This window comes from Humulus lupulus, chromosome 1, assembly GCF_963169125.1.
Source record: "Humulus lupulus chromosome 1, drHumLupu1.1, whole genome shotgun sequence".
NCBI classification, from domain to species: domain Eukaryota; kingdom Viridiplantae; phylum Streptophyta; class Magnoliopsida; order Rosales; family Cannabaceae; genus Humulus; species Humulus lupulus.
In genome coordinates this window covers 181753859-181772404 of record NC_084793.1, presented here as the reverse complement: position 1 = coordinate 181772404, position 18546 = coordinate 181753859, and the positions used below count along the sequence as shown (strand labels likewise).

The following is an 18546-nucleotide window of genomic DNA, read 5'->3' as shown; positions in this document are numbered from 1 at the left end:
CTAAACTTCAGAATTCTAAGAGAGAATCAGAGTGTTTTTATCTGCCCTACATGTATTCATCCTGAAACTGGTGAAACTTGTGAATCCTAGTTCATTGATCATAATTCTTGGGATTTTACATCAATAAGAACACTAAGTGGACGTAGGTTATTACCATTTACTAGGGCCGAACCACTATAAATCTTTTTGTCTTGATTTCATCTCAATTCTATCGTTTTACTTGACTTCGTGTCGTTGATCAAGTCAAGGGTCAACAAAGAGCTTTAACTGTAATGGTGAAATAGAAAAAAGAGTAAAGTTAGGTAAAAGTAATAATATATATATATGAGGCTTTTTTAATGATTACTACTCATGGATGATTACTTTAATATTAACTATTGGATTAAGATCAATTATCCATATTTATAATTGTTAATTAATATTTCTAAAAATAAAATTTGACTTTTTCAAACTTTTGTAAGGACTACCTGATGACATAGCGGTCACATATTTATTAAATAAATAATAAAAAAAGAATCTTATTTAATATTCATTCTTCATTTTTGATTAATTTATTTTATCCATTCCATGAGAAAAAAATCATTTTGGAATTATTGTGACCATTATCTTTCAAACTAATATTTATGGCCCAATTAATCTAAAAAATTCGAAATTATTGATTTTATATATTTTATTTATTTATTTTTATCATTATTATAATCATTTCTCATTAAAAATTTGTTTAGTGATTTATGGTAACAATCCATGGATAATAACTATTGAGAAGTTTTATATATATAAACAAGAGATAATTGTATTTTGGAGGGTAATTTATTCACTTTAACACTTTGTTTTGGGTCTCTCTCTTCTCCAATTCGTTCAAAAAAGGAAGGATGGAATATGGTGGGCCCGTGACAGAGCTAGAGATTATTTTCAGAGAAGGCTTGATAATTATTTTTTAAAAAAAAGATTAGTTGATATGTAATGATTATTTTCCATTTTTTAAAGAATAATATATAAATATTTTAATTATCAAACATGTAAGTGTTAGCTCAATTGTTGAGTGTGTTTTATATTTCCTCAAGACATGGGTTTGAACGTTCGAACTCATGAACCAATAGAAGAAAAAACTTACCATTTCACCAATAAAATTAATGTTATAATTAACTAAAAAAATTATTTATTAAACTTCAATGTAGGCTAGAGCCTACACAAATCACCACCGAGGGATTTCCCATCCCCCATGTCTCCTCTCCATCCTCTTAAATATGGTGACAAACAAATGAATTAGCAGTCTCTCCTCTCTCCCTAAATCCCCTCTACCAAACACAACTTAAGTGTTATGTCAAATTTAGTAAAAAATAATTCAGTTTTAGACAAGGCAATTTTATAAAAATAGAGAGAAACTCATATTGAGATTGTGGAAATATATTGACAGATTCTCATAATTTTTAAATGCATTATATCAGTTTTGAGTTCTCTTGAAATTTCAAAACTTTCAACAACTTGGATGCGGGATAGACGCACCCATTGCTACACTGTTCATTTGCTGTGGCTTTATGATCTTAGGAGTTCGGTCAAGAATGTGTCTTGCCCTATTTATCGCAAAGATATTTTTCAAAATGTTTTGGGGTCAAAGGAAAACAAACTACGAAATCTTGTTCTAGTTGTTTTGGCTACTTGGTCCTTGTATTCTTCCTATGCTTTTACATTTCTTTCTTATAAGCTGTCCAAATTTTCATGAAGTCATATCTAGCTACAAATATACAGCTCAAACATTAATAGAATTTTATTTAGGAATGATACATACCCCCAATACATTCTTTAATAAATTATTATGTCAATAAGATAGTTCACTCACATCCATACCCTCTTGCACGTATAGTCTAAAACAAGTTGCAGAAAACTTTTGGGTGGTCCTTCATCCGGCAACTTGAGAAGCCTAGCAACTCTTGAGAACCCTACGTGGTGTTTCATCAATGATACCTCATCAATTTCTGGTTTCGTCTCTGGCTGCTCAGAAAGCTTTGGTCTGGTCATGGCCCACTGCATTGCCCATATTGCCAAAGGACGCATGTAGGCCAGAGACCTATATTCGTCATCGGTGTTCCAAGCCTCTGGGGTTTGAAAAGAATAACTGTAGATTTAAAAGAAAGGGGTTAACAAACCATGACTCGTGAAAAAGAAAAATATTCTGTAGAATCCAACATCCAACATTTTCCAGTAGTGTCTATGCAGTAACTTTAACAGTGCATTGCATCTGACATATGATACTTATACCTCAAAATTGAGAAACAGATAAAGCCTACCACGCCTGCAAAAATAAATAAATGGAATCTAGATGCTGACCAATGAGATATAGGCTAAATTGTTTTGTCATTTTTTTTTTGTCTTCTAGGGACTTTTAATCTAGTCCTTTTGACAATCAACGAGTTGTAAATATCATTTAAGAGAGACATGAAATAGTTAGCGTAGATTGTGGATTACCCCTATGCAATGACAGTGTAAATACCAAGTTTATTAGAAAGTGATGCTTATAAAGCATAGAGAAAGAGCTGATAGGATGAATCTAACATCCTGAAGCTCATGAGCTACGCAAAAGGAACTTTGAGCGTAGCTAATTCTTGAAGACACCTACTACACTAATTACTAAATGCAATTAAGTCTCATTAAACAAGAAGCAGTAGTACTCTTAGTTCTTCAGGTTTCTGAATTATCTATTATCTCACTCACCCTAGTCCTTCAGCAGACCATGCAGCTTCATAGTTTCCATGTGCAGTCTTAAATCCAATTTCAATCATATCTTCATGGATCATTGTTGCAGCAACAGCATATGTGACTCCAGCCCATATTTCTCTCGACTGCATTGTCGTTATGTCCACCTTTCCATCAGGTAACATACCATTAACCGCCCCTCGTCTCCCATCCTTCACCTTTAAGACATTGTAGTTATAAACTTTCTCCAGCGCAGTTCTTGCCTTGTTGTGGTCAACAATAGGTGAAAGTCCACATGCTCTTGCATACCTACAATGAGCAAAGAGTCATAAAATTAAGTACTAATCTACAATGCATATACCAACAGAGCAGAGAATCATATGAATGCGCCACTTAAACTATTTTAGTCTGATGAAAGCGATTAGAAAGGGAAATATGTATTGAATCCGTCGAAGTTGTCATGACAACTATATCAATCAAACAACGTGTTCACATGTAGAATAAATTCAAAGAAAACACAAAAAATTCCCCGTAATTTAATGAATAGCTGGAGAAATTGCTAATTTGAAAGCACTTACTTGTAATAAATGAATTTTTGCAACTTTTTTTAAAATAATAATAACATTGAAAACAATAAACACTGACCCAATTATTCTATGTACTTATTAATAAGAAGATATTTCCTAATTGGATGGAAATAAAAGAGAACTTATAAGTTACTTCAATCACAACAGACCATTGTCCAGCCAATTGATCAGCTTGAATAGATGAACTCGAACTTTGACCACTGTTGTCATAATTAAAGTAAGAACCATTCCATAAATTCTGATACACAACTTTTGCTTTCTGAAATTTGTGCCAAAAATATTCCTCAGAACCCTTGTCACCTACTTCATGTGCCATGGCAGACGCAGCCTGCAATGCTGCCACCCACAGTCCGCCACTATATGCACTCACACCAGAGACAGACCAGGTATCATAAGTCTGATCAGGAAAACCTTCATTCTCAATCATCCCATCGCCATCCTTATCAAATTGGTCCATATATGCCATCGCAACATAAACAGAAGGCCAAACCGCTTTTGCAAACTTCTTATCACCGGTGGCAACAACATCTCTATAAATTTGGAGAACAAATTTAGGATTCAAGTCCTTCCACCTATCCGTATCGTATAAGTTATATGCATTTACTTCAAACCATGGATCATCAATTCCAATATCATGAGGAACAGCTCCAAGAACTTTTCTGGGAACACTTTGTCCATCATGTAGAAGTTTTATCTTGCTTGGGTCATGCATCATCACTGCAGCAGCAAAGTCTCTCTGGATACTAAGTTCAAGTTTTGGAAAGAGCATGACAAGTGCAAAAGATGCATAGAAATGGACATCATAGGTGTTCCACATGTGATACTCAACTCCTTCAAGATAGAGGAATTGACCAATGTTTTCATCTCTCTTTTCAAGCAAAACTGTTCCCATTGCAGATTTGGAAGCCAATGGGGTGTGTATTTGTTCAAGTACTGAAGTCATTCTTTGCAGAATGTCAACTGCTGTATCAGTTTGATCATATGCATCAATATCACTCATCAGTCCCAGTGAAGATCTATCAAGGGAAAACTTCCTTCCCCCAATGGTTAATAAACTCAGTGGTGAAGATCCGTCTGCAAATAAAATATATAAAAACTTCAGAAATTCATCCGTTACTAAACAAGTAAAATTTCACAGCAGTGAAGTGCAAAGTCCAGAAGTACCAGTCCAAACTGTTCCCCCTGAATTAAGATAATACAGCTCATTGAAAAGAGTTACTGGGTACCTGCAAATAAACCTTTTAAGAGAACAAAACAAATGACAAACAAGTAATCAGAAAATTGTGTCTAAACCTCACCATTCCGGAAGCCTCTTGTCTTCAAGAATGGGTCTTTGCCATGCTTCAATCTGAGACTCCCAATTGCGATATTCTATGTCAAGGGAAAGAAAAAATTAATTCTCAGTGATTAACTGAAATAGTTAGTATATATATTTCCTTTGCCATCATAGAAGAATGGTCAAATTATCCTTTATGAGGATCAGGTGAAAAAAAATATTCCATATCCTTGCATACAACAGTTGACCACAATCCACAGCCTTGCTAGTGAGGACAATCGATGGTGCAGTGTTAAATATAAGAGCTAGAGTGAGATAGAAGAATAAGTCACGTATTAAAAGCAGATGTTCATTTTTTCCTGTCTTTTACAAATATTCTGGAATTTTGTGTTGCAACTTCGTATTATAACTTATCAAAGCTCTCATATATAAGAGTGGTTGCTATTGTTTATGGTGGAAATTTTGCTCTTTTAATCAGTCTAAAAATGACTGAAGGTATATATGATTATAAAAAATGAAAATAAAATGCTCTAAGATATTGATAGGCCACCCTTGACATTTGTGTACGCACGAAGAAACAGTAGAGGTAACGGTAAGGGAGCTGTAGGGGATAATTAGTTGAATTGGTTGGCTAAGTTGTTATGTGAGAGATATTAGAGTGAGGGAGGGTACATGGGGATTCCCTGTGGTTGTAAATATAACAGTGAGTGTGAGACTTGGGGAGAGGATAGGAATTGAGTAAGGTGTAACCCTTGTGGGAGAGAACTAGGCTCTCGAATTCCTAGCTTAGCAATACAGAAACTCACCATTTCTGCATCTATATTCTTTGTTTACTTACAATCGGACAGGTTAATCGTATCAAGTGGTATCAGAGCATTCAATTTTCAAGGGGCCTAAGAAGGATTCGTACTTGGAGATTTTGGAGGAGAAGTTGGAAGAAGTGCAGTCGGAATTCACTCAGGGATTGGCAGCAGTCCAAACCGAATTCTAGCAGTTGCCGAAGGAAATTGAGTGGCTCAAATCGGAGGTTCAACGATTGTCGTCTATAGAGAAGAAGATGGACTATGTGGTGGCACATCTAGCTCAGATTTTACAGGCTCAAGGGAGAGGAGATACACAGTCGACGGCTGCTAGTGCAGATCGGCAACGCCGTGTGGTTGAAGAAGAGGTTTCATTAGCTCCGATTCCGAGTTCAGTTCCGATTCCACCACCCCCATCGTCGGATCAGGTTCAGCCACTGTTCGTGGTTCCATCAGCATCATTGTCAACGACCTAGGGTTATGGGCATGATTACAGACCCCCTCGGGTAGAGTTGCCGTCATTCTTAGGAGAAAATCCTGATGGTTGGATTTACCGTGCCGAACGATATTTTTTGTTGACAAGGCTTGCTGAGCCTCAGATGCTGGAGGCGGCTATCGTGGGTTTAGAAGGAGATGCTCTAACTTGGTTTCAATGGGAGAACCAGCGTAGACCAATCACTTCATGGGCAGCATTGAAGCATCAATTGCTTCTCCGATTCCGGGCGGTTCCAGACGGCACAGTGTCGGAGGAGTTTCTGTCTGTCGTGCAGACGTCGACGGTGAGGGAATATCGCCTGAGATGGGAGGCTCTGGCTTCGCGGGTTCCGGATTTGCCCGAGCACATATTGGAGGGGAGTTTTGTTAAAAGGCTCAAGGAAGACATTAAAGGGGCCCTACATATTCTACAGCCCACGGGCCTTGCCCAAATCATGGAAACAGCCCTACGGGTTGAGGAGGGGCAATAGATGTTCGCGACGGGCCACGGGTCCAAGAGTTTACTGGCCAGATCTAACCTCAACCCAATCACACCCTCTCGTTCAGCCGTGAACCCTTTCATCGCTAGGTCCATTCCGCCAGCTGCATCGACTCCATCGATATCACCTGTACTCAATAGCCCAGCTGTTACGAAAGTATCCAAGCCACCGAACACCCGCCGTTTGACGGAGGCGGAATACCAGGATAAAAAAGCCAGAGGGGTTTGCTTTAAGTGTGACAAGAAATTCCACCGTGGGCACGAGTGTGACCAAAAATTTCTTCAAGTCATGCTCACTTTGGACGATGATGATTCAAGCTCACCTTCAAAATCACCACCTCCTACACCAGATTCGACTGAAACAGTTGTTTCAGAAGAGACACTAGCCACCCTTTCTTTGAACTCCTTGGTTGGGATATCATCGGCCCATACAATGAAGCTCGCTGGTCATATTGGTCCGCGTCCAGTCACCGTTCTCATTGACAGTGGAGCAACTCACAATTTCATATCAATGGATGTGGTTTCAGAGGTTGGCATTCCAATCACTCCAACAACATGTTATGGGATTCTATTGGGCACCGGTGGGAAAGTGCGAACTGAAAGTATTTGTGCTCAAATTGAGTTGGACTTGGGAGCTTTACGTGTCGTCACTGATTTCTTGCCATTGGAGTTAGGAGGAGCAGATGTGATTTTAGGCATCAAGTGGCTGGAGACTTTAGGCAATATGCAGGTGAATTGGAGGACTATGGTAATGCGCTTTGAAATGGGGGGGACTTGGGTGACTTTGCAAGGTGATCCGGGCCTGTGTAAATCACCTATCTCATTGAAGGCCATGATTCATACTGTTGAGCATGAGGGTATGGGTTTTTGGGTTCAAATGGGTGCTTTGGCAACCGAGGGAGCGGGTGAGCAAGTTTATCCCCAGGAAGTGGCTGGCTTGCTCCAACGTTACAGCTCTGTTTTTGCTATGCCAAACGGGTTACCACCTAGTAGGGACAGGGAGCATTCGATTGCATTGAGGGAAGGGGTTGCTCCCATTTCAGTGCGGCCCACCCGATACGCGCAAGTGCAGAAAGATGAAATCGAGAGGTTGGTATGGGAAATGCTTCAGGTCGGGATTATTAGACCAAGCACAAGTCCGTTTTCTAGTCTCGTTTTGTTAGTAAAGAAAAAAGATGGGAGTTGGAGGTTCTGTGTTGATTACAGGGCTTTGAACAGGGAGACAGTGGCTGATAGATTCCCAATTCCAGTTATTGATGAATTGCTAGACGAGTTGCACAGAGCGAAGGTGTTCTCTAAGCTGGATTTGAAGTCGGGGTACCATCAAATTCGCGTGGCCGCTCGGGATATTGAAAAGACAACATTTCGCACACATGAGGGACATTATGAATTTTTGGTGATGCCCTTCGGCCTCACAAACGCTCCAACAACCTTCCAAGGGCTCATGAATGATGTATTTTGGGATTTTTTGCGGAAATTCGTTTTGGTGTTTTTTGATGATATCTTAATATACAATGCATCCTTGGAAGAGCATATCCAACACCTAGATACAGTATTACAACAACTGCAACATCACCAACTGTATGCAAATAAAAAAAATGCTTGTTCACTCAAACAAATGTGGAGTACCTCGGTCACGTAATTTCAGCTAAGGGGGTGGCAGCAGACCCAAACAAGTTGGAAGCCATGGCTAGTTGGCCTGTGCCTCAGTCAATTAAAGAATTAAGGGGGTTCCTTGGGCTAACGGGTTATTACCGCAAATTCGTAAAGGACTATGGACACATCGCCAGGCCCCTCACTGACCAGCTTAAGAAAGATGCCTTCGGGTGGACTACAACAGCACAAGAAGCCTTCATTCGGCTCAAGGAAGCAATGTGCACAGTTCCGGTGTTAGCCCTTCCTGACTTTACCTCTCCTTTCATTTTTGAGGCCGATGCATCCGGGTCTGGTCTAGGTGCGGTTTTGACAGAGGCCAATAGCATATTTCAGTCAAGCACTCTCACCACGAGCTCGCAACAAGTCAGTATATGAAAGGGAGCTGATGGCTATAGTCTTGGCTATCCATAAGTGGCGGCCATACCTGTTGGGGCGGAAATTTCTGGTCCGAACAGACCAATGAAGCTTGAAGTACCTGTTGGAACAGAGGTTAGTGGCTTCGGAACACCAGAAATGGCTCACGAAATTATTGGGTTATGATTTTGAAATTCAATATAGACCTGGCTTGGAGAACAAGGCAGCAGATGCCTTATCCCGCATGCATAGCGACATTTCTTTGGCTGCTATTTCCATTCCTACTGTTTTGTCTATACCAGATTTGAAGGCTCATGTTGCTTCAGACCCAAGGTTGTCTAAGGTGGTCAAGGATATTGAAAGTGGGCGAGATGGTGGGGGTTACTCCTTGGTTCAGGGATGCTTCAAATTTAAAGGTCGTTTAGTGATTCCCCCAACTTCTCCTTTTATACCATTGTTGCTTCAAGAATATCATGGCAGTAGCGTCGGAGGGCACTCAGGAGTCTTTAAAACTTTCCAAAGAATTGCAGCTGATTTGTATTGGGCAGGAATGCGCAAGGACATCCAGAAGTTTGTGGCCGAGTGTGCCATATGTTAGCAGCACAAGTATATGGCACAATCCCCTACCAATTCCAGAGCTGATTTGGGATGATATTTCGTTGGATTTTATTGAGGGATTATCGGTCTCGAATGGCTTCGACTCGATATTGGTGGTGGTAGACCGAATGAGCAAATATGGGCACTTTATTCCACTCCGACACCCTTTTACTGCTGTAACAGTCGCTATGGTTTTTATTCGTGAGATAGTCAAGCTCCACGGAATTCCTCGCTCTATTGTGTCCAATAGAGACAAGATATTTCTCATCCTGTTTTGGAAAGAGTTGTTTCGTTTACAAGGAACGATATTGAAACAAAGTACAACATACCATCCACAATCAGATGGCCAAACGGAGGTCGTCAACCGTTGTTTGGAGACGTATCTACGTTGTTTTGTTAGCTCCAAGCCAAACCAATGGTCCAAATGGATCCCATGGGCGAAATATTGGTACAACACCTCATTCCATTCATCTGTGGGCATGACTCCTTTTCGGGCTGTTTATCACAGAGATCCACCACCTTCGGTAAGCTTTGAATACTCTAGTACTCGAGTTTCAGCTGTCGAACAGAACTTATAGGCAAGAGATGAGGTATTGGAGCTGCTCAAACATAATCTGCATCGTGCTCAACAGAAAATGAAAATGCAAGCTGATAAGAGGAGAAGAGATGTTCAGTTTAAGGTGGGCGACAAGGTTTGTGTGAAATTACGACCTTATCGGCAACGAACAGTGGCGAAGAGATTTAATGAGAAGTTAGCACCACGTTATTTTGGTCCCTTCCCCATCACAGCTCTCGTGGGTGAGGCAACATATCGACTTCAGCTTCCTTCTGCAGCAGCAATCCATCCAGCTTTTCACGTTTCTATGCTCAAACCAGCATTGGGACATAATCAGCAAGCTACTGAGTTGCCCCCAGGCCTTACTGCAGATCTGGAGTGGATATTAGAGCCAGAAGACGTTTTGGAGATTAGACCAGGCACACATAAAGCAGCACCACAGGCACTCATCAAATGGGCTCATCTTCCTGAGTTTGAAGCTACGTGGGAAGATTTCCAAGTTATACAGGAACAATTTCCCCATTTTCACCTTGAGGACAAGGTGAGACTTCGGGCCGGCGGTATTGATAGGCCACCCTTGACATTTGTGTACGCACGTAGAAACAGTAGAGGTAACGGTAAGGGAGCTGTAGGGGATAATTAGTTGGATTGGTTGGCTAAGTTGTTCTGTGAGAGATATTAGAGTGAGGGAGGGTACATGGGGATTCCCTGTGGTTGTAAATATAACAGTGAGTGTGAGACTTAGGGAGAGGATAGGAATTGAGTAAGATGTAACCCTTGTGGGAGAGAACTAGGCTCTCGAATTCCTAGCTAAGCAATACAGAAACTCATCATTTCTGCATCTATATTCTCTGTTTACTTACAATTGTGCAGGTTAATCGTATCTGATATTAATTGCCCCAACAAGGTCTCGATGGTCTCGATGTTATACACTTTTTAATCAAGTATAATGACTATTGCTAAAGATCATTTAAATTTAAATTTATTTCATACACTGTTCATCACCTAATTTTAACAATGAATACAAGCTTTCAAGTAATAATCAATGGAAACTTTTCACAATATCATTACCGCGAATAGCGTCACAAGCAATTTTTGCAGCAGCATCCCCATGAGTGTCATAGAATTTAGTGTATCGCCTGTACATAAACACTTCAGCAAAAGACCAATTTTCATGTTGTCATATTTTATAGACAAGTTTTTGTCCACCCACCTGTAGTAATTCTTTCCACTCAAAAATCTTATTTCAGGGCAATCCCATGCCAATGAAAACGTAACAGTACTTACTGCATTTGAAGCAATTGTCACAGAAGCAGCAATGGCTGCCCCAATAGATGAGCCTACTTCTGAAGGTTCTGATATGTTGGCACAACTTAAGCGATCAAAAGACCCATGCTATTAGAAAAGCACAAACTGTTAAGGTAGAGTATTAAGAAAACAAATGTGCTGAGAAGCAAAAGATACAGTTCACCTCCTAAAAGAAATTTTTGCACAGCCTTCAGACTTAATTATATTTGACAGGAACATAGGAAAAGCAGCAAGCCATTAGAGGCACTGTTTCCAAATAATTTTTCTAAACTATAAGCAGTAGGAAATTTCTAAAAAGACCAAGAAAGAAAGTTTCAACAGGTCATTATATTAAATTGCATTTTCTAAATTTCTTCATATTTCCAAATTGTTGTCTATGTGGAACCTAGAGGAATTGAATTCTTCCATGCAAATCAATCTTCCATTTTCTTGTGAATGGGACATTTGTTTCTCTTTTTAAGACTTATTTTTCATCTGAAAGGTCAATGTTCTCCAAAAGTTCAAGTGTTTACTTGGTTATTTCTTGTTCATTGTTACAAAAATCTTGATATGGTGCAGAAAAGACCTATTTTTCACTTTCTTGAGAATGATGCCTAATATGCAAGAGTTACTAAATCATTTAATGCCTCAATGCCTCTTCACCGGTGTCTAATTTAACTTCTTCATAGTTACAACACTTTGTTTAAAGATTGTTATGAAACAAAGTTCAAGGTAGTTTTGTAATTATAAATGATTCAAAATAGCTCAGGCCCTATACCATACTCCCAGTTATAAATAGCTCAGGCTTGCACCGAACGAACAGAATACCATCTGAATGAAATCAAAAAATGTATTTGCCATTGCAATTATAAAGACAAAGTTGGAAATAAAGAATGCCAAATGGAAAGAGAAGTTTCCATATAAGCATTTCCAGGAAGTATAATTACCGTTTACACTTCGCTGAAACCAAACTGCTGATAAACTTCTATTACCCCCCTCCCTAGACAAGTAACTTCTAAAACAAAGACATGTCTAGCATACTAATGCTCCACTTTTAAAAGCTAATACAAGAAAAGTTACCTACCTCTTTTATCTCACCCCACATTTCTTTTGCTGTAATACCCTTTGAGTCACCAGATATCACAAAGCGAGGGCATTCTGATATATGAATACCTTCTGTCTGCTCTGCTACAATCGCAAAAGTCACTGGTGATTGTCCATTTGCCGTCCTGTGTGATGCATACATATTTATGAAATTAAATAATAAAAAATGAGGTAATATATAAACTGATCAAACCAGTTGAAGATTCACGTTTAAATCTATGTCAAAAAAGGAACTTGCTTGTGATTTAAGAGTACTCCATGCACATCTTCCTTCATCCTACAGAAGTAAGCAAAATTTGGTGGTTAGAATAAAGGAAATATATGGTAAAATAATGAACCTTTCGCAAGGTCATACAGTTCTGCATGCTTACATGCAAAATTATGTTTAAGCATTCAGTCACCATTTTATATCTTGCTTAGAGTCATACATGATTTTAAATACCAAAGACGAGAAAATATCAGGATAAAGAAAATTTTCTTACGATATTTTCAAATTGGAATGATGGCCAGAATATTCAGAAAGCCCTCCAACAGAATTCTGAATCCGAGAAACATAATCATTTTTGTCACAATCAGTAGCTTGTAATGTGTATTTTCATTTACAGAAAGCAAATATACAATAGTACATTCATGCAAGGTAAAACAGTATGAGATACAAGCAAAACAAAGTTCAGTGAAAGTGATAAATCCTTGACCCTTGGGCTCCGATTAGGTAATTAAGGATGGGTTGGAGTCTAGGAGACAGAATACATATGGAATGCAAACCTTCCAGGAGGAGAGGAAAACAAAGAAACAAAATAAAAGATAAAAAATCCATGAAAGTAGACATCACTCACAGCCCATGTAAAAACCAACGTGACATCTGCAGCTGTATTTCCAGAATTATATAGCTGAACAAAAAAATCCAACAAAAGGAAAAAAAAAAATCAGCTTAAGACATCGGCACAGAATTGTGTTAGATATTTAGCAAACAAACTTCTCATAGAGTTTTTCCTACCGAAAATGTAAAAACAGAAACAGGAAAGCTGCTCTCTTTGTAATTATGTGGAATAATAGGTGAAATCTGACGACATACAATTCTAAGTGCTGGATCTGGTTCCCCTGCATTATAAAAAGTACATACATATTCAGGGTAATGAATATACTAAATGAAAGAGATACCATATAAATTCAATTACCCTCATAAACAGTCCAAGCCCTTGGGTACAAGGCATGATATGTAGAGCTATGCCCATTAAGATTCCAGTCCCAAGATCCAATCCCGGACACTTCGTTTTCTCTATATATGAAAATTCCATCATCATGTCAAAATATTGTTTCTTCTCAAGGAATTCCATTCAATAATTGATAAAACTCAAGATTAATGACAGTCACTTACTTAAGCACATCTGCACTCCTTGGGCACAGTACAGTAGAGTATTTTTCACCATTTGAACGAGAAATGAAAACCTTCACGAGTCATCTTTGTTAGAAAACCATCAAGTTTAATTAAAGAGACAATGTATCTATCTTTTTTTCTTTCTTTTTTTTTTGTCGGGAAGAAACAATGTATCTTATATATACATATATAACTACAACAATACAAAATCCTTTTAACCCGAAGTTGCTGACTTGTAGCTAATTGCTCCAGTAGGGAAACCACATGAATTTGTTAAGCATGATGATATGCTTGGCTATAAGGGTCAATCTTGAGGACTTATTTGAATAATTTTAGTCATTCAAATGTCAAGCAGCCTATAGGTAGGTAGACTTTTAACTTTCCATGATTGCCTATTATGGTTTCAAACAGAATTCAAAGACACGTTGAGATAATCTAGTATAGGCTGGATACAATCCTTAAGTACCAATATACAAGTTTTAAGATTCTCTGTTTCTGTACTCCATCTAGGTGCTTAAAAAAATAGGAAATTGAATGCCCTTTATGAAGCCTTTCAGAGATAACTCAGAATAAATGACATGGGAACATAGTTCTTGCACCTTTAATGAGACATAAGTATGCAAAGCAACTAATTGGAGCTTCGACATTTGTAGTAAGGTTGTTCTATGGGATAAATTAGGGGATATGTGATGACTGGGGATATCCCTATATGTAATTTGAAGAAATCAATCCAATACAAGAGCAATGAACTTACAGAAAATTGATTTGCCAAAACAGATTTGTCTTCACATATTCTGGGAAATAATTGAAAACGCTGAAATTCACCTTTGTAGCTTCTGCCAATGCTTCCTGCACTGAAGGTTTTTTTTTTAAGGAGCAAAAGGAATATATATTAGAAGAGCGTTGCAAGATATCAGTATAGGTGCTCAATATATACATAAAGAAAACAATTATAGATTAGGCAACATTCAGAAACTACATGCCACCAATAACAAGACTATCACATTAGACATCATAACTTTAAAATAGGACCACTAAAGGAAATGAGTATGTTGGTCTTTATTTTTTTGTGTGATTTTGGTCACCCTGTTGCAGCCTACAAGCTTTGGAATACATCAAACTCTAACATATTATTAGGTAGGTTCTCATGCAGAATCGAACCCAGATCCAATGGAAGCAAACTGTGGACCTAAGATCTATAGCATACTGAGTGCTAATATATATACATATATATAGAACAATTCTTCTATGGGGGCTTCACTTTAAGCCCTACCAGTGGGGCTCTCAGTGTTCTCGACCCGTTAACAGTTTTCGGCGCGATTTTTTTTATGACTGTGTATATTGTAGTTGTTTAGAGCATCCTGCAAATTTTCAGAAAGTTCCGAGTAGTTTACAGTACCGAAAACTATGTTCAAACATGTTTTTCACGCGCATAAAAAAAATTAGTCACGAGTGCAACAACATGTTTGAACTTAGTTTTCGGTATTGTAAACTATTTAGAATTTTCTGAAAATTTGCATGATGTTCTAAATAACTACAATATATACAGTCATAAAAAAAATCGCGCCGAAAACTATTCACAGGTCAAGAACACTGAGAGTCCCACCGGTAAGGCTTAAAGTGAAGCCCTGTAGCTGTAGGAGAATTCCCCTATATATATTAATATATATATATATATATATATATAATCACATGCTATGTAATACAGAACAGTAATAAATCCATCAAAAAGTTTACTTACCCAATACCACCTAGGGGAACACCATGACATGATGTTACATCTCGCTTAGTGAATGGATTCATAAGAACCCCCTGGAGAAAGAATAAAAAAGATGCAGAGTTGGGATTAAGGCCTTTAGTCAGATTGAATACTTCAGTAACATAGAGAAAAGTGAAAAGATTACTCTTCCTCTGGCAGATTCTTCTTGAATATGACGCCACAGACGTATACCTATTGGAGCCTGAAGAACAGAAGAAAAAACGATAAAGAAATACAAGATGTTCATTAAATAACCGGATACTAATCTTCACTTCTATAACTTCAAATATTTAAAGAATAACTATGCATTGGATTATTGAACTAAAGAGAGAGGGAAAAAAAAGAAGGGGGTTATAAGGGGTCAGATTTCATGGAAGGGGCTGAAAATCAAATCCACATCAAAAAATGATGTAGATAACTAACTTTTGTCTTTTAAACAAATGAATCATGGGTAAAGAAAAACAAATAATAAATAATAATAATCTAAGAATTTATCTAACTACTAATGATCATGGGAAAACAGTGTGAGATCAAAAGGTTCTAATAAGATATGCTTGTTTAATACAAATGACGTCAAAATCAAAATTTATGTTAGCACCAAGAGTTTCAAAGTTATTCATGGACATAGATACTGCACCTCAAGCATTTTACAATATTTATGCTCAATTATAATAACTAGTGACATAATAATTTAAATCATGAAAATAGAAAAATTTCAGTCTCCATTTATCATACCATATGAATTTTCTCCTTCAAAGTTAGAGTGAATGGAGAAGGGACCTTTCCCTCATTGTTTAGCTTCCGCTTCCATGTTAATGATGCAGGTATCCCAGGATCAACCTTAAAGTACACAAAAGAATTTGATATTAGAAAAAAAAAATGAAGTCATTGAAGAATCATCTTTTACACATTGCCAGAGCAACCTTTTATCTCTGGTAAAAAAAGAAAAGAACACTGTAATATAAGAACATGTCTAATTAGTTTGTGTGCTAACAACAACTCTATAATCCAAGTGTTGCTTTTGGACCTACTTTCTCAGTGGCATTACTCCAGTTTAAGAAAATGACATAAAGAGGAAAACATCGAGCCCCAGATGTGGGCGTGGCAAATCAGGGATAAGCTATAACTGAACTACTTATCCTTGGGTTTGGGTACACTCCAATATATTTGTATAGCTTATTCAATAAGGATGCCACTCTTTTTCACCAAAAGTAATTTGAGGTGCATCAAATGGAACTTCTTTACCCTAGACTAGATATCAAAAAAGAAGTACCATTTAGGATTTACTATCCATCTATAGCCAAAAATATATGCATATATATATATATATATACATCTCTGAAAATAAGATTCCTCTGTCTAAGGAAGGGTATTTAATAATTATTATTTCCTCTTCTTTGATACCTGATAAAGAATGCTCTTTCCACATAATATTTATAAGTCAAAACCAATTCACCACTGTCTTAGTCTGCAAGAGTAATTAATCCAATAAAATGCTATTACATGTTATGTTAGTTCATTTAATAAAAATTGTCTACTTGACAACTCATGAATCTTTTCATCAATAGTACGACCAAACTAGCTTCTTTAAATTGACATAAACAAGTATATTAATACAGAGAAGACAGCCCATTGATTTTTCACCCAAAACAAAAAGTTCCCCTTTATTCCAACCTGACTGATTGAAGAAGAAGAATACTCGTCATCTCCTTCCACGGAACCACTCTCCAACATCTCACCCTCACACATGATTCCTACAATGAACAAAACAAACAAACAAAAAAAATAAACAATTCAAATAATTGAAAATCATGCACAGCCCATTCCATTCATGTGGAAAGTCATCCAATTAATCCCATAACAGATGAAACAAGTAATGCATGTTGAGAAATGAAAAGGGTACGTCCAATTTCGATGAAAAAAAAAAGTCAAAAGAACATGATCGGGGAAAAACAATAGCAAACTTACAATAAAGTAAAAATGAGGCCAGTTTTTACAAGATTTCTCAATCAGTGAAGTAAACAAAACGGAGAGAACAGTTGAACCTGAAGATTAAGGCGCTGAAAGCAGAATGAAGAGAGTTTGTCGTTAACAAGAAAAATAATATGAGATTTTATCTGTCATTGTTGAGCCTCTTCAGTTTGAATGACAAAACGACACAAAATGGAATCCTTTGGTTGGAATTTTCATATCTAAACATGAAAGTTTGACATTAAACTAATCTTACCTTTGGAGCAATCATTCTATTGAACTGAAAAATAAATATAATCAAAAAGAAAACAAAAAGGTTGAAATTATGGAAATATAATTTGGGAAAAGTAGATTAATAGAATTATTGCAAGAAAGATAATCTTGTTTGACCAGTTCCTTGATTGAGTACTAAATTGTCAATTTTAGAGTCTAACCTTTTTTTGTTGGTGGGAATATTAGTTCATTAGGAAATTATAACAAATCAGATAATTGATAAATATCTTATAAGTTAGGGGAAAATAATATTTTTTTCAAAATTTGAATTTTATTATAATTTTGTATCTCTAATTTACTATTTTCTATATTTTTATCTATTTATTTAGAATCATATAAATTTAATATCGTTATATGCGTATTAGTTTTGTTCAATTAATTTTTATTTTAAAGTTATGTTAATTTTTTTTATTTTTTATAGATTGTTGGTATATTATTTTTCATTTCTATATATTATGTGTTATGGTATATAATTTTTTTAGATGATATTTAGTTTCTACTTTGTTATACATAATGGTAGTATATAATTGTGTATCATAGTATATACATTTTAATAGTGGTATATAAATTTGTTAGCATGATATATATATTTTTTAGTAATAATTTTGTAAGTGTTGTTGGTATATGATTTTTCAACTCAGTATATATATATTTTGTGGTATAGTACATCATTTTTTTAGATGATATTTAGGTTCTATCTTGTTATATATAATTATGATATATTTTTTTGTTAGCATAATATATACATTTTAATGGTGATGTATAATTTTGTTAGTATGATATATATATATATATATAATATATATAGGACAATTCTTCTATATGGACTTCACTTTAAGCTCTACCGGTAGGGCTCTCAGTGTTTCTCGACCCGTGAACAGTTTTCAGCGTGATTTTTTTTATGACTGTGTATATTGTAGCCATTTAGAGCATCCTACAAATTTTCAGAAAAATTTGAATAGTTTACAGTACCGAAAACTAGATACAAACATGTTGTTTTCCACGCACATAAAAAAATTAGTTACGCGTGCAACAACATGTTTGAACTTAGTTTTCGGTACAGTAAACTATTTGGAATTTTCTGAAAAATTGCAGGATGCTCTAAATAGCTACAAGATACACGGTCATAAAAAAAAATCGCGCCGAAAATTGTTCACAGGTCGAGAACACTAAGAGCCCCATTGGTAAAGCTTGAAGCCCCTATAGGAGAATTCCCCTATATATATAAATATATATTTTTTAGTAATAATTTCTTAAGTGTTGTTGGTATATTATTTTTCA

The 18546-nt window shown here is 36.7% G+C and overlaps 1 protein-coding gene across 3 annotated transcripts; it reads right to left on the bottom strand.

Annotated features, from left to right (window-relative positions):
* Positions 1-1744: 1744 nt before the first annotated feature.
* Positions 1745-17388, bottom strand: LOC133801081 (uncharacterized). Of its 3 annotated transcripts, XM_062239224.1 has the most exons (21): positions 17249-17388; positions 16990-17081; positions 16696-16775; positions 15757-15861; positions 15167-15223; positions 15004-15074; positions 14017-14116; positions 13263-13333; positions 13063-13163; positions 12882-12985; positions 12721-12774; positions 12367-12422; positions 12123-12161; positions 11865-12009; positions 10707-10888; positions 10565-10632; positions 4580-4652; positions 4446-4507; positions 3431-4355; positions 2713-3003; positions 1745-2116 (listed from the first exon to the last, which is right to left on the bottom strand). In XM_062239224.1, the coding sequence occupies exons 3-21, from the start codon at positions 16768-16770 to the stop codon at positions 1837-1839; spliced, it is 2859 nt and encodes a 952-aa protein (XP_062095208.1). In that variant the 5' UTR covers positions 16771-16775; positions 16990-17081; positions 17249-17388; the 3' UTR covers positions 1745-1836. The 3 variants fall into 3 exon arrangements, with proteins under 3 accessions (XP_062095208.1, XP_062095217.1, XP_062095224.1); XM_062239233.1 differs by lacking the exon at positions 17249-17388 and having other exon boundaries at positions 16990-17235; XM_062239240.1 differs by lacking the exon at positions 17249-17388 and having other exon boundaries at positions 17067-17235.
* Positions 17389-18546: the final 1158 nt, after the last annotated feature.

Excerpts from the sequence above, each read along its gene's own strand:
- LOC133801081 (XM_062239224.1), bottom strand. The coding sequence starts at position 16,770 with ATGTGTGAGGGTGAGATGTTGGAGAGTGGTTCCGTGGAAGGAGATGAC. Across the intron at positions 12,986-13,062 it reads GGCTTGGACTGTTTATGAGG|GGGAACCAGATCCAGCACTT; the intron begins GTAATTGAATTT and ends TTTATAATGCAG. Across the intron at positions 4,653-10,564 it reads TGCTTGTGACGCTATTCGCG|AATATCGCAATTGGGAGTCT; the intron begins GTAATGATATTG and ends CCCTTGACATAG.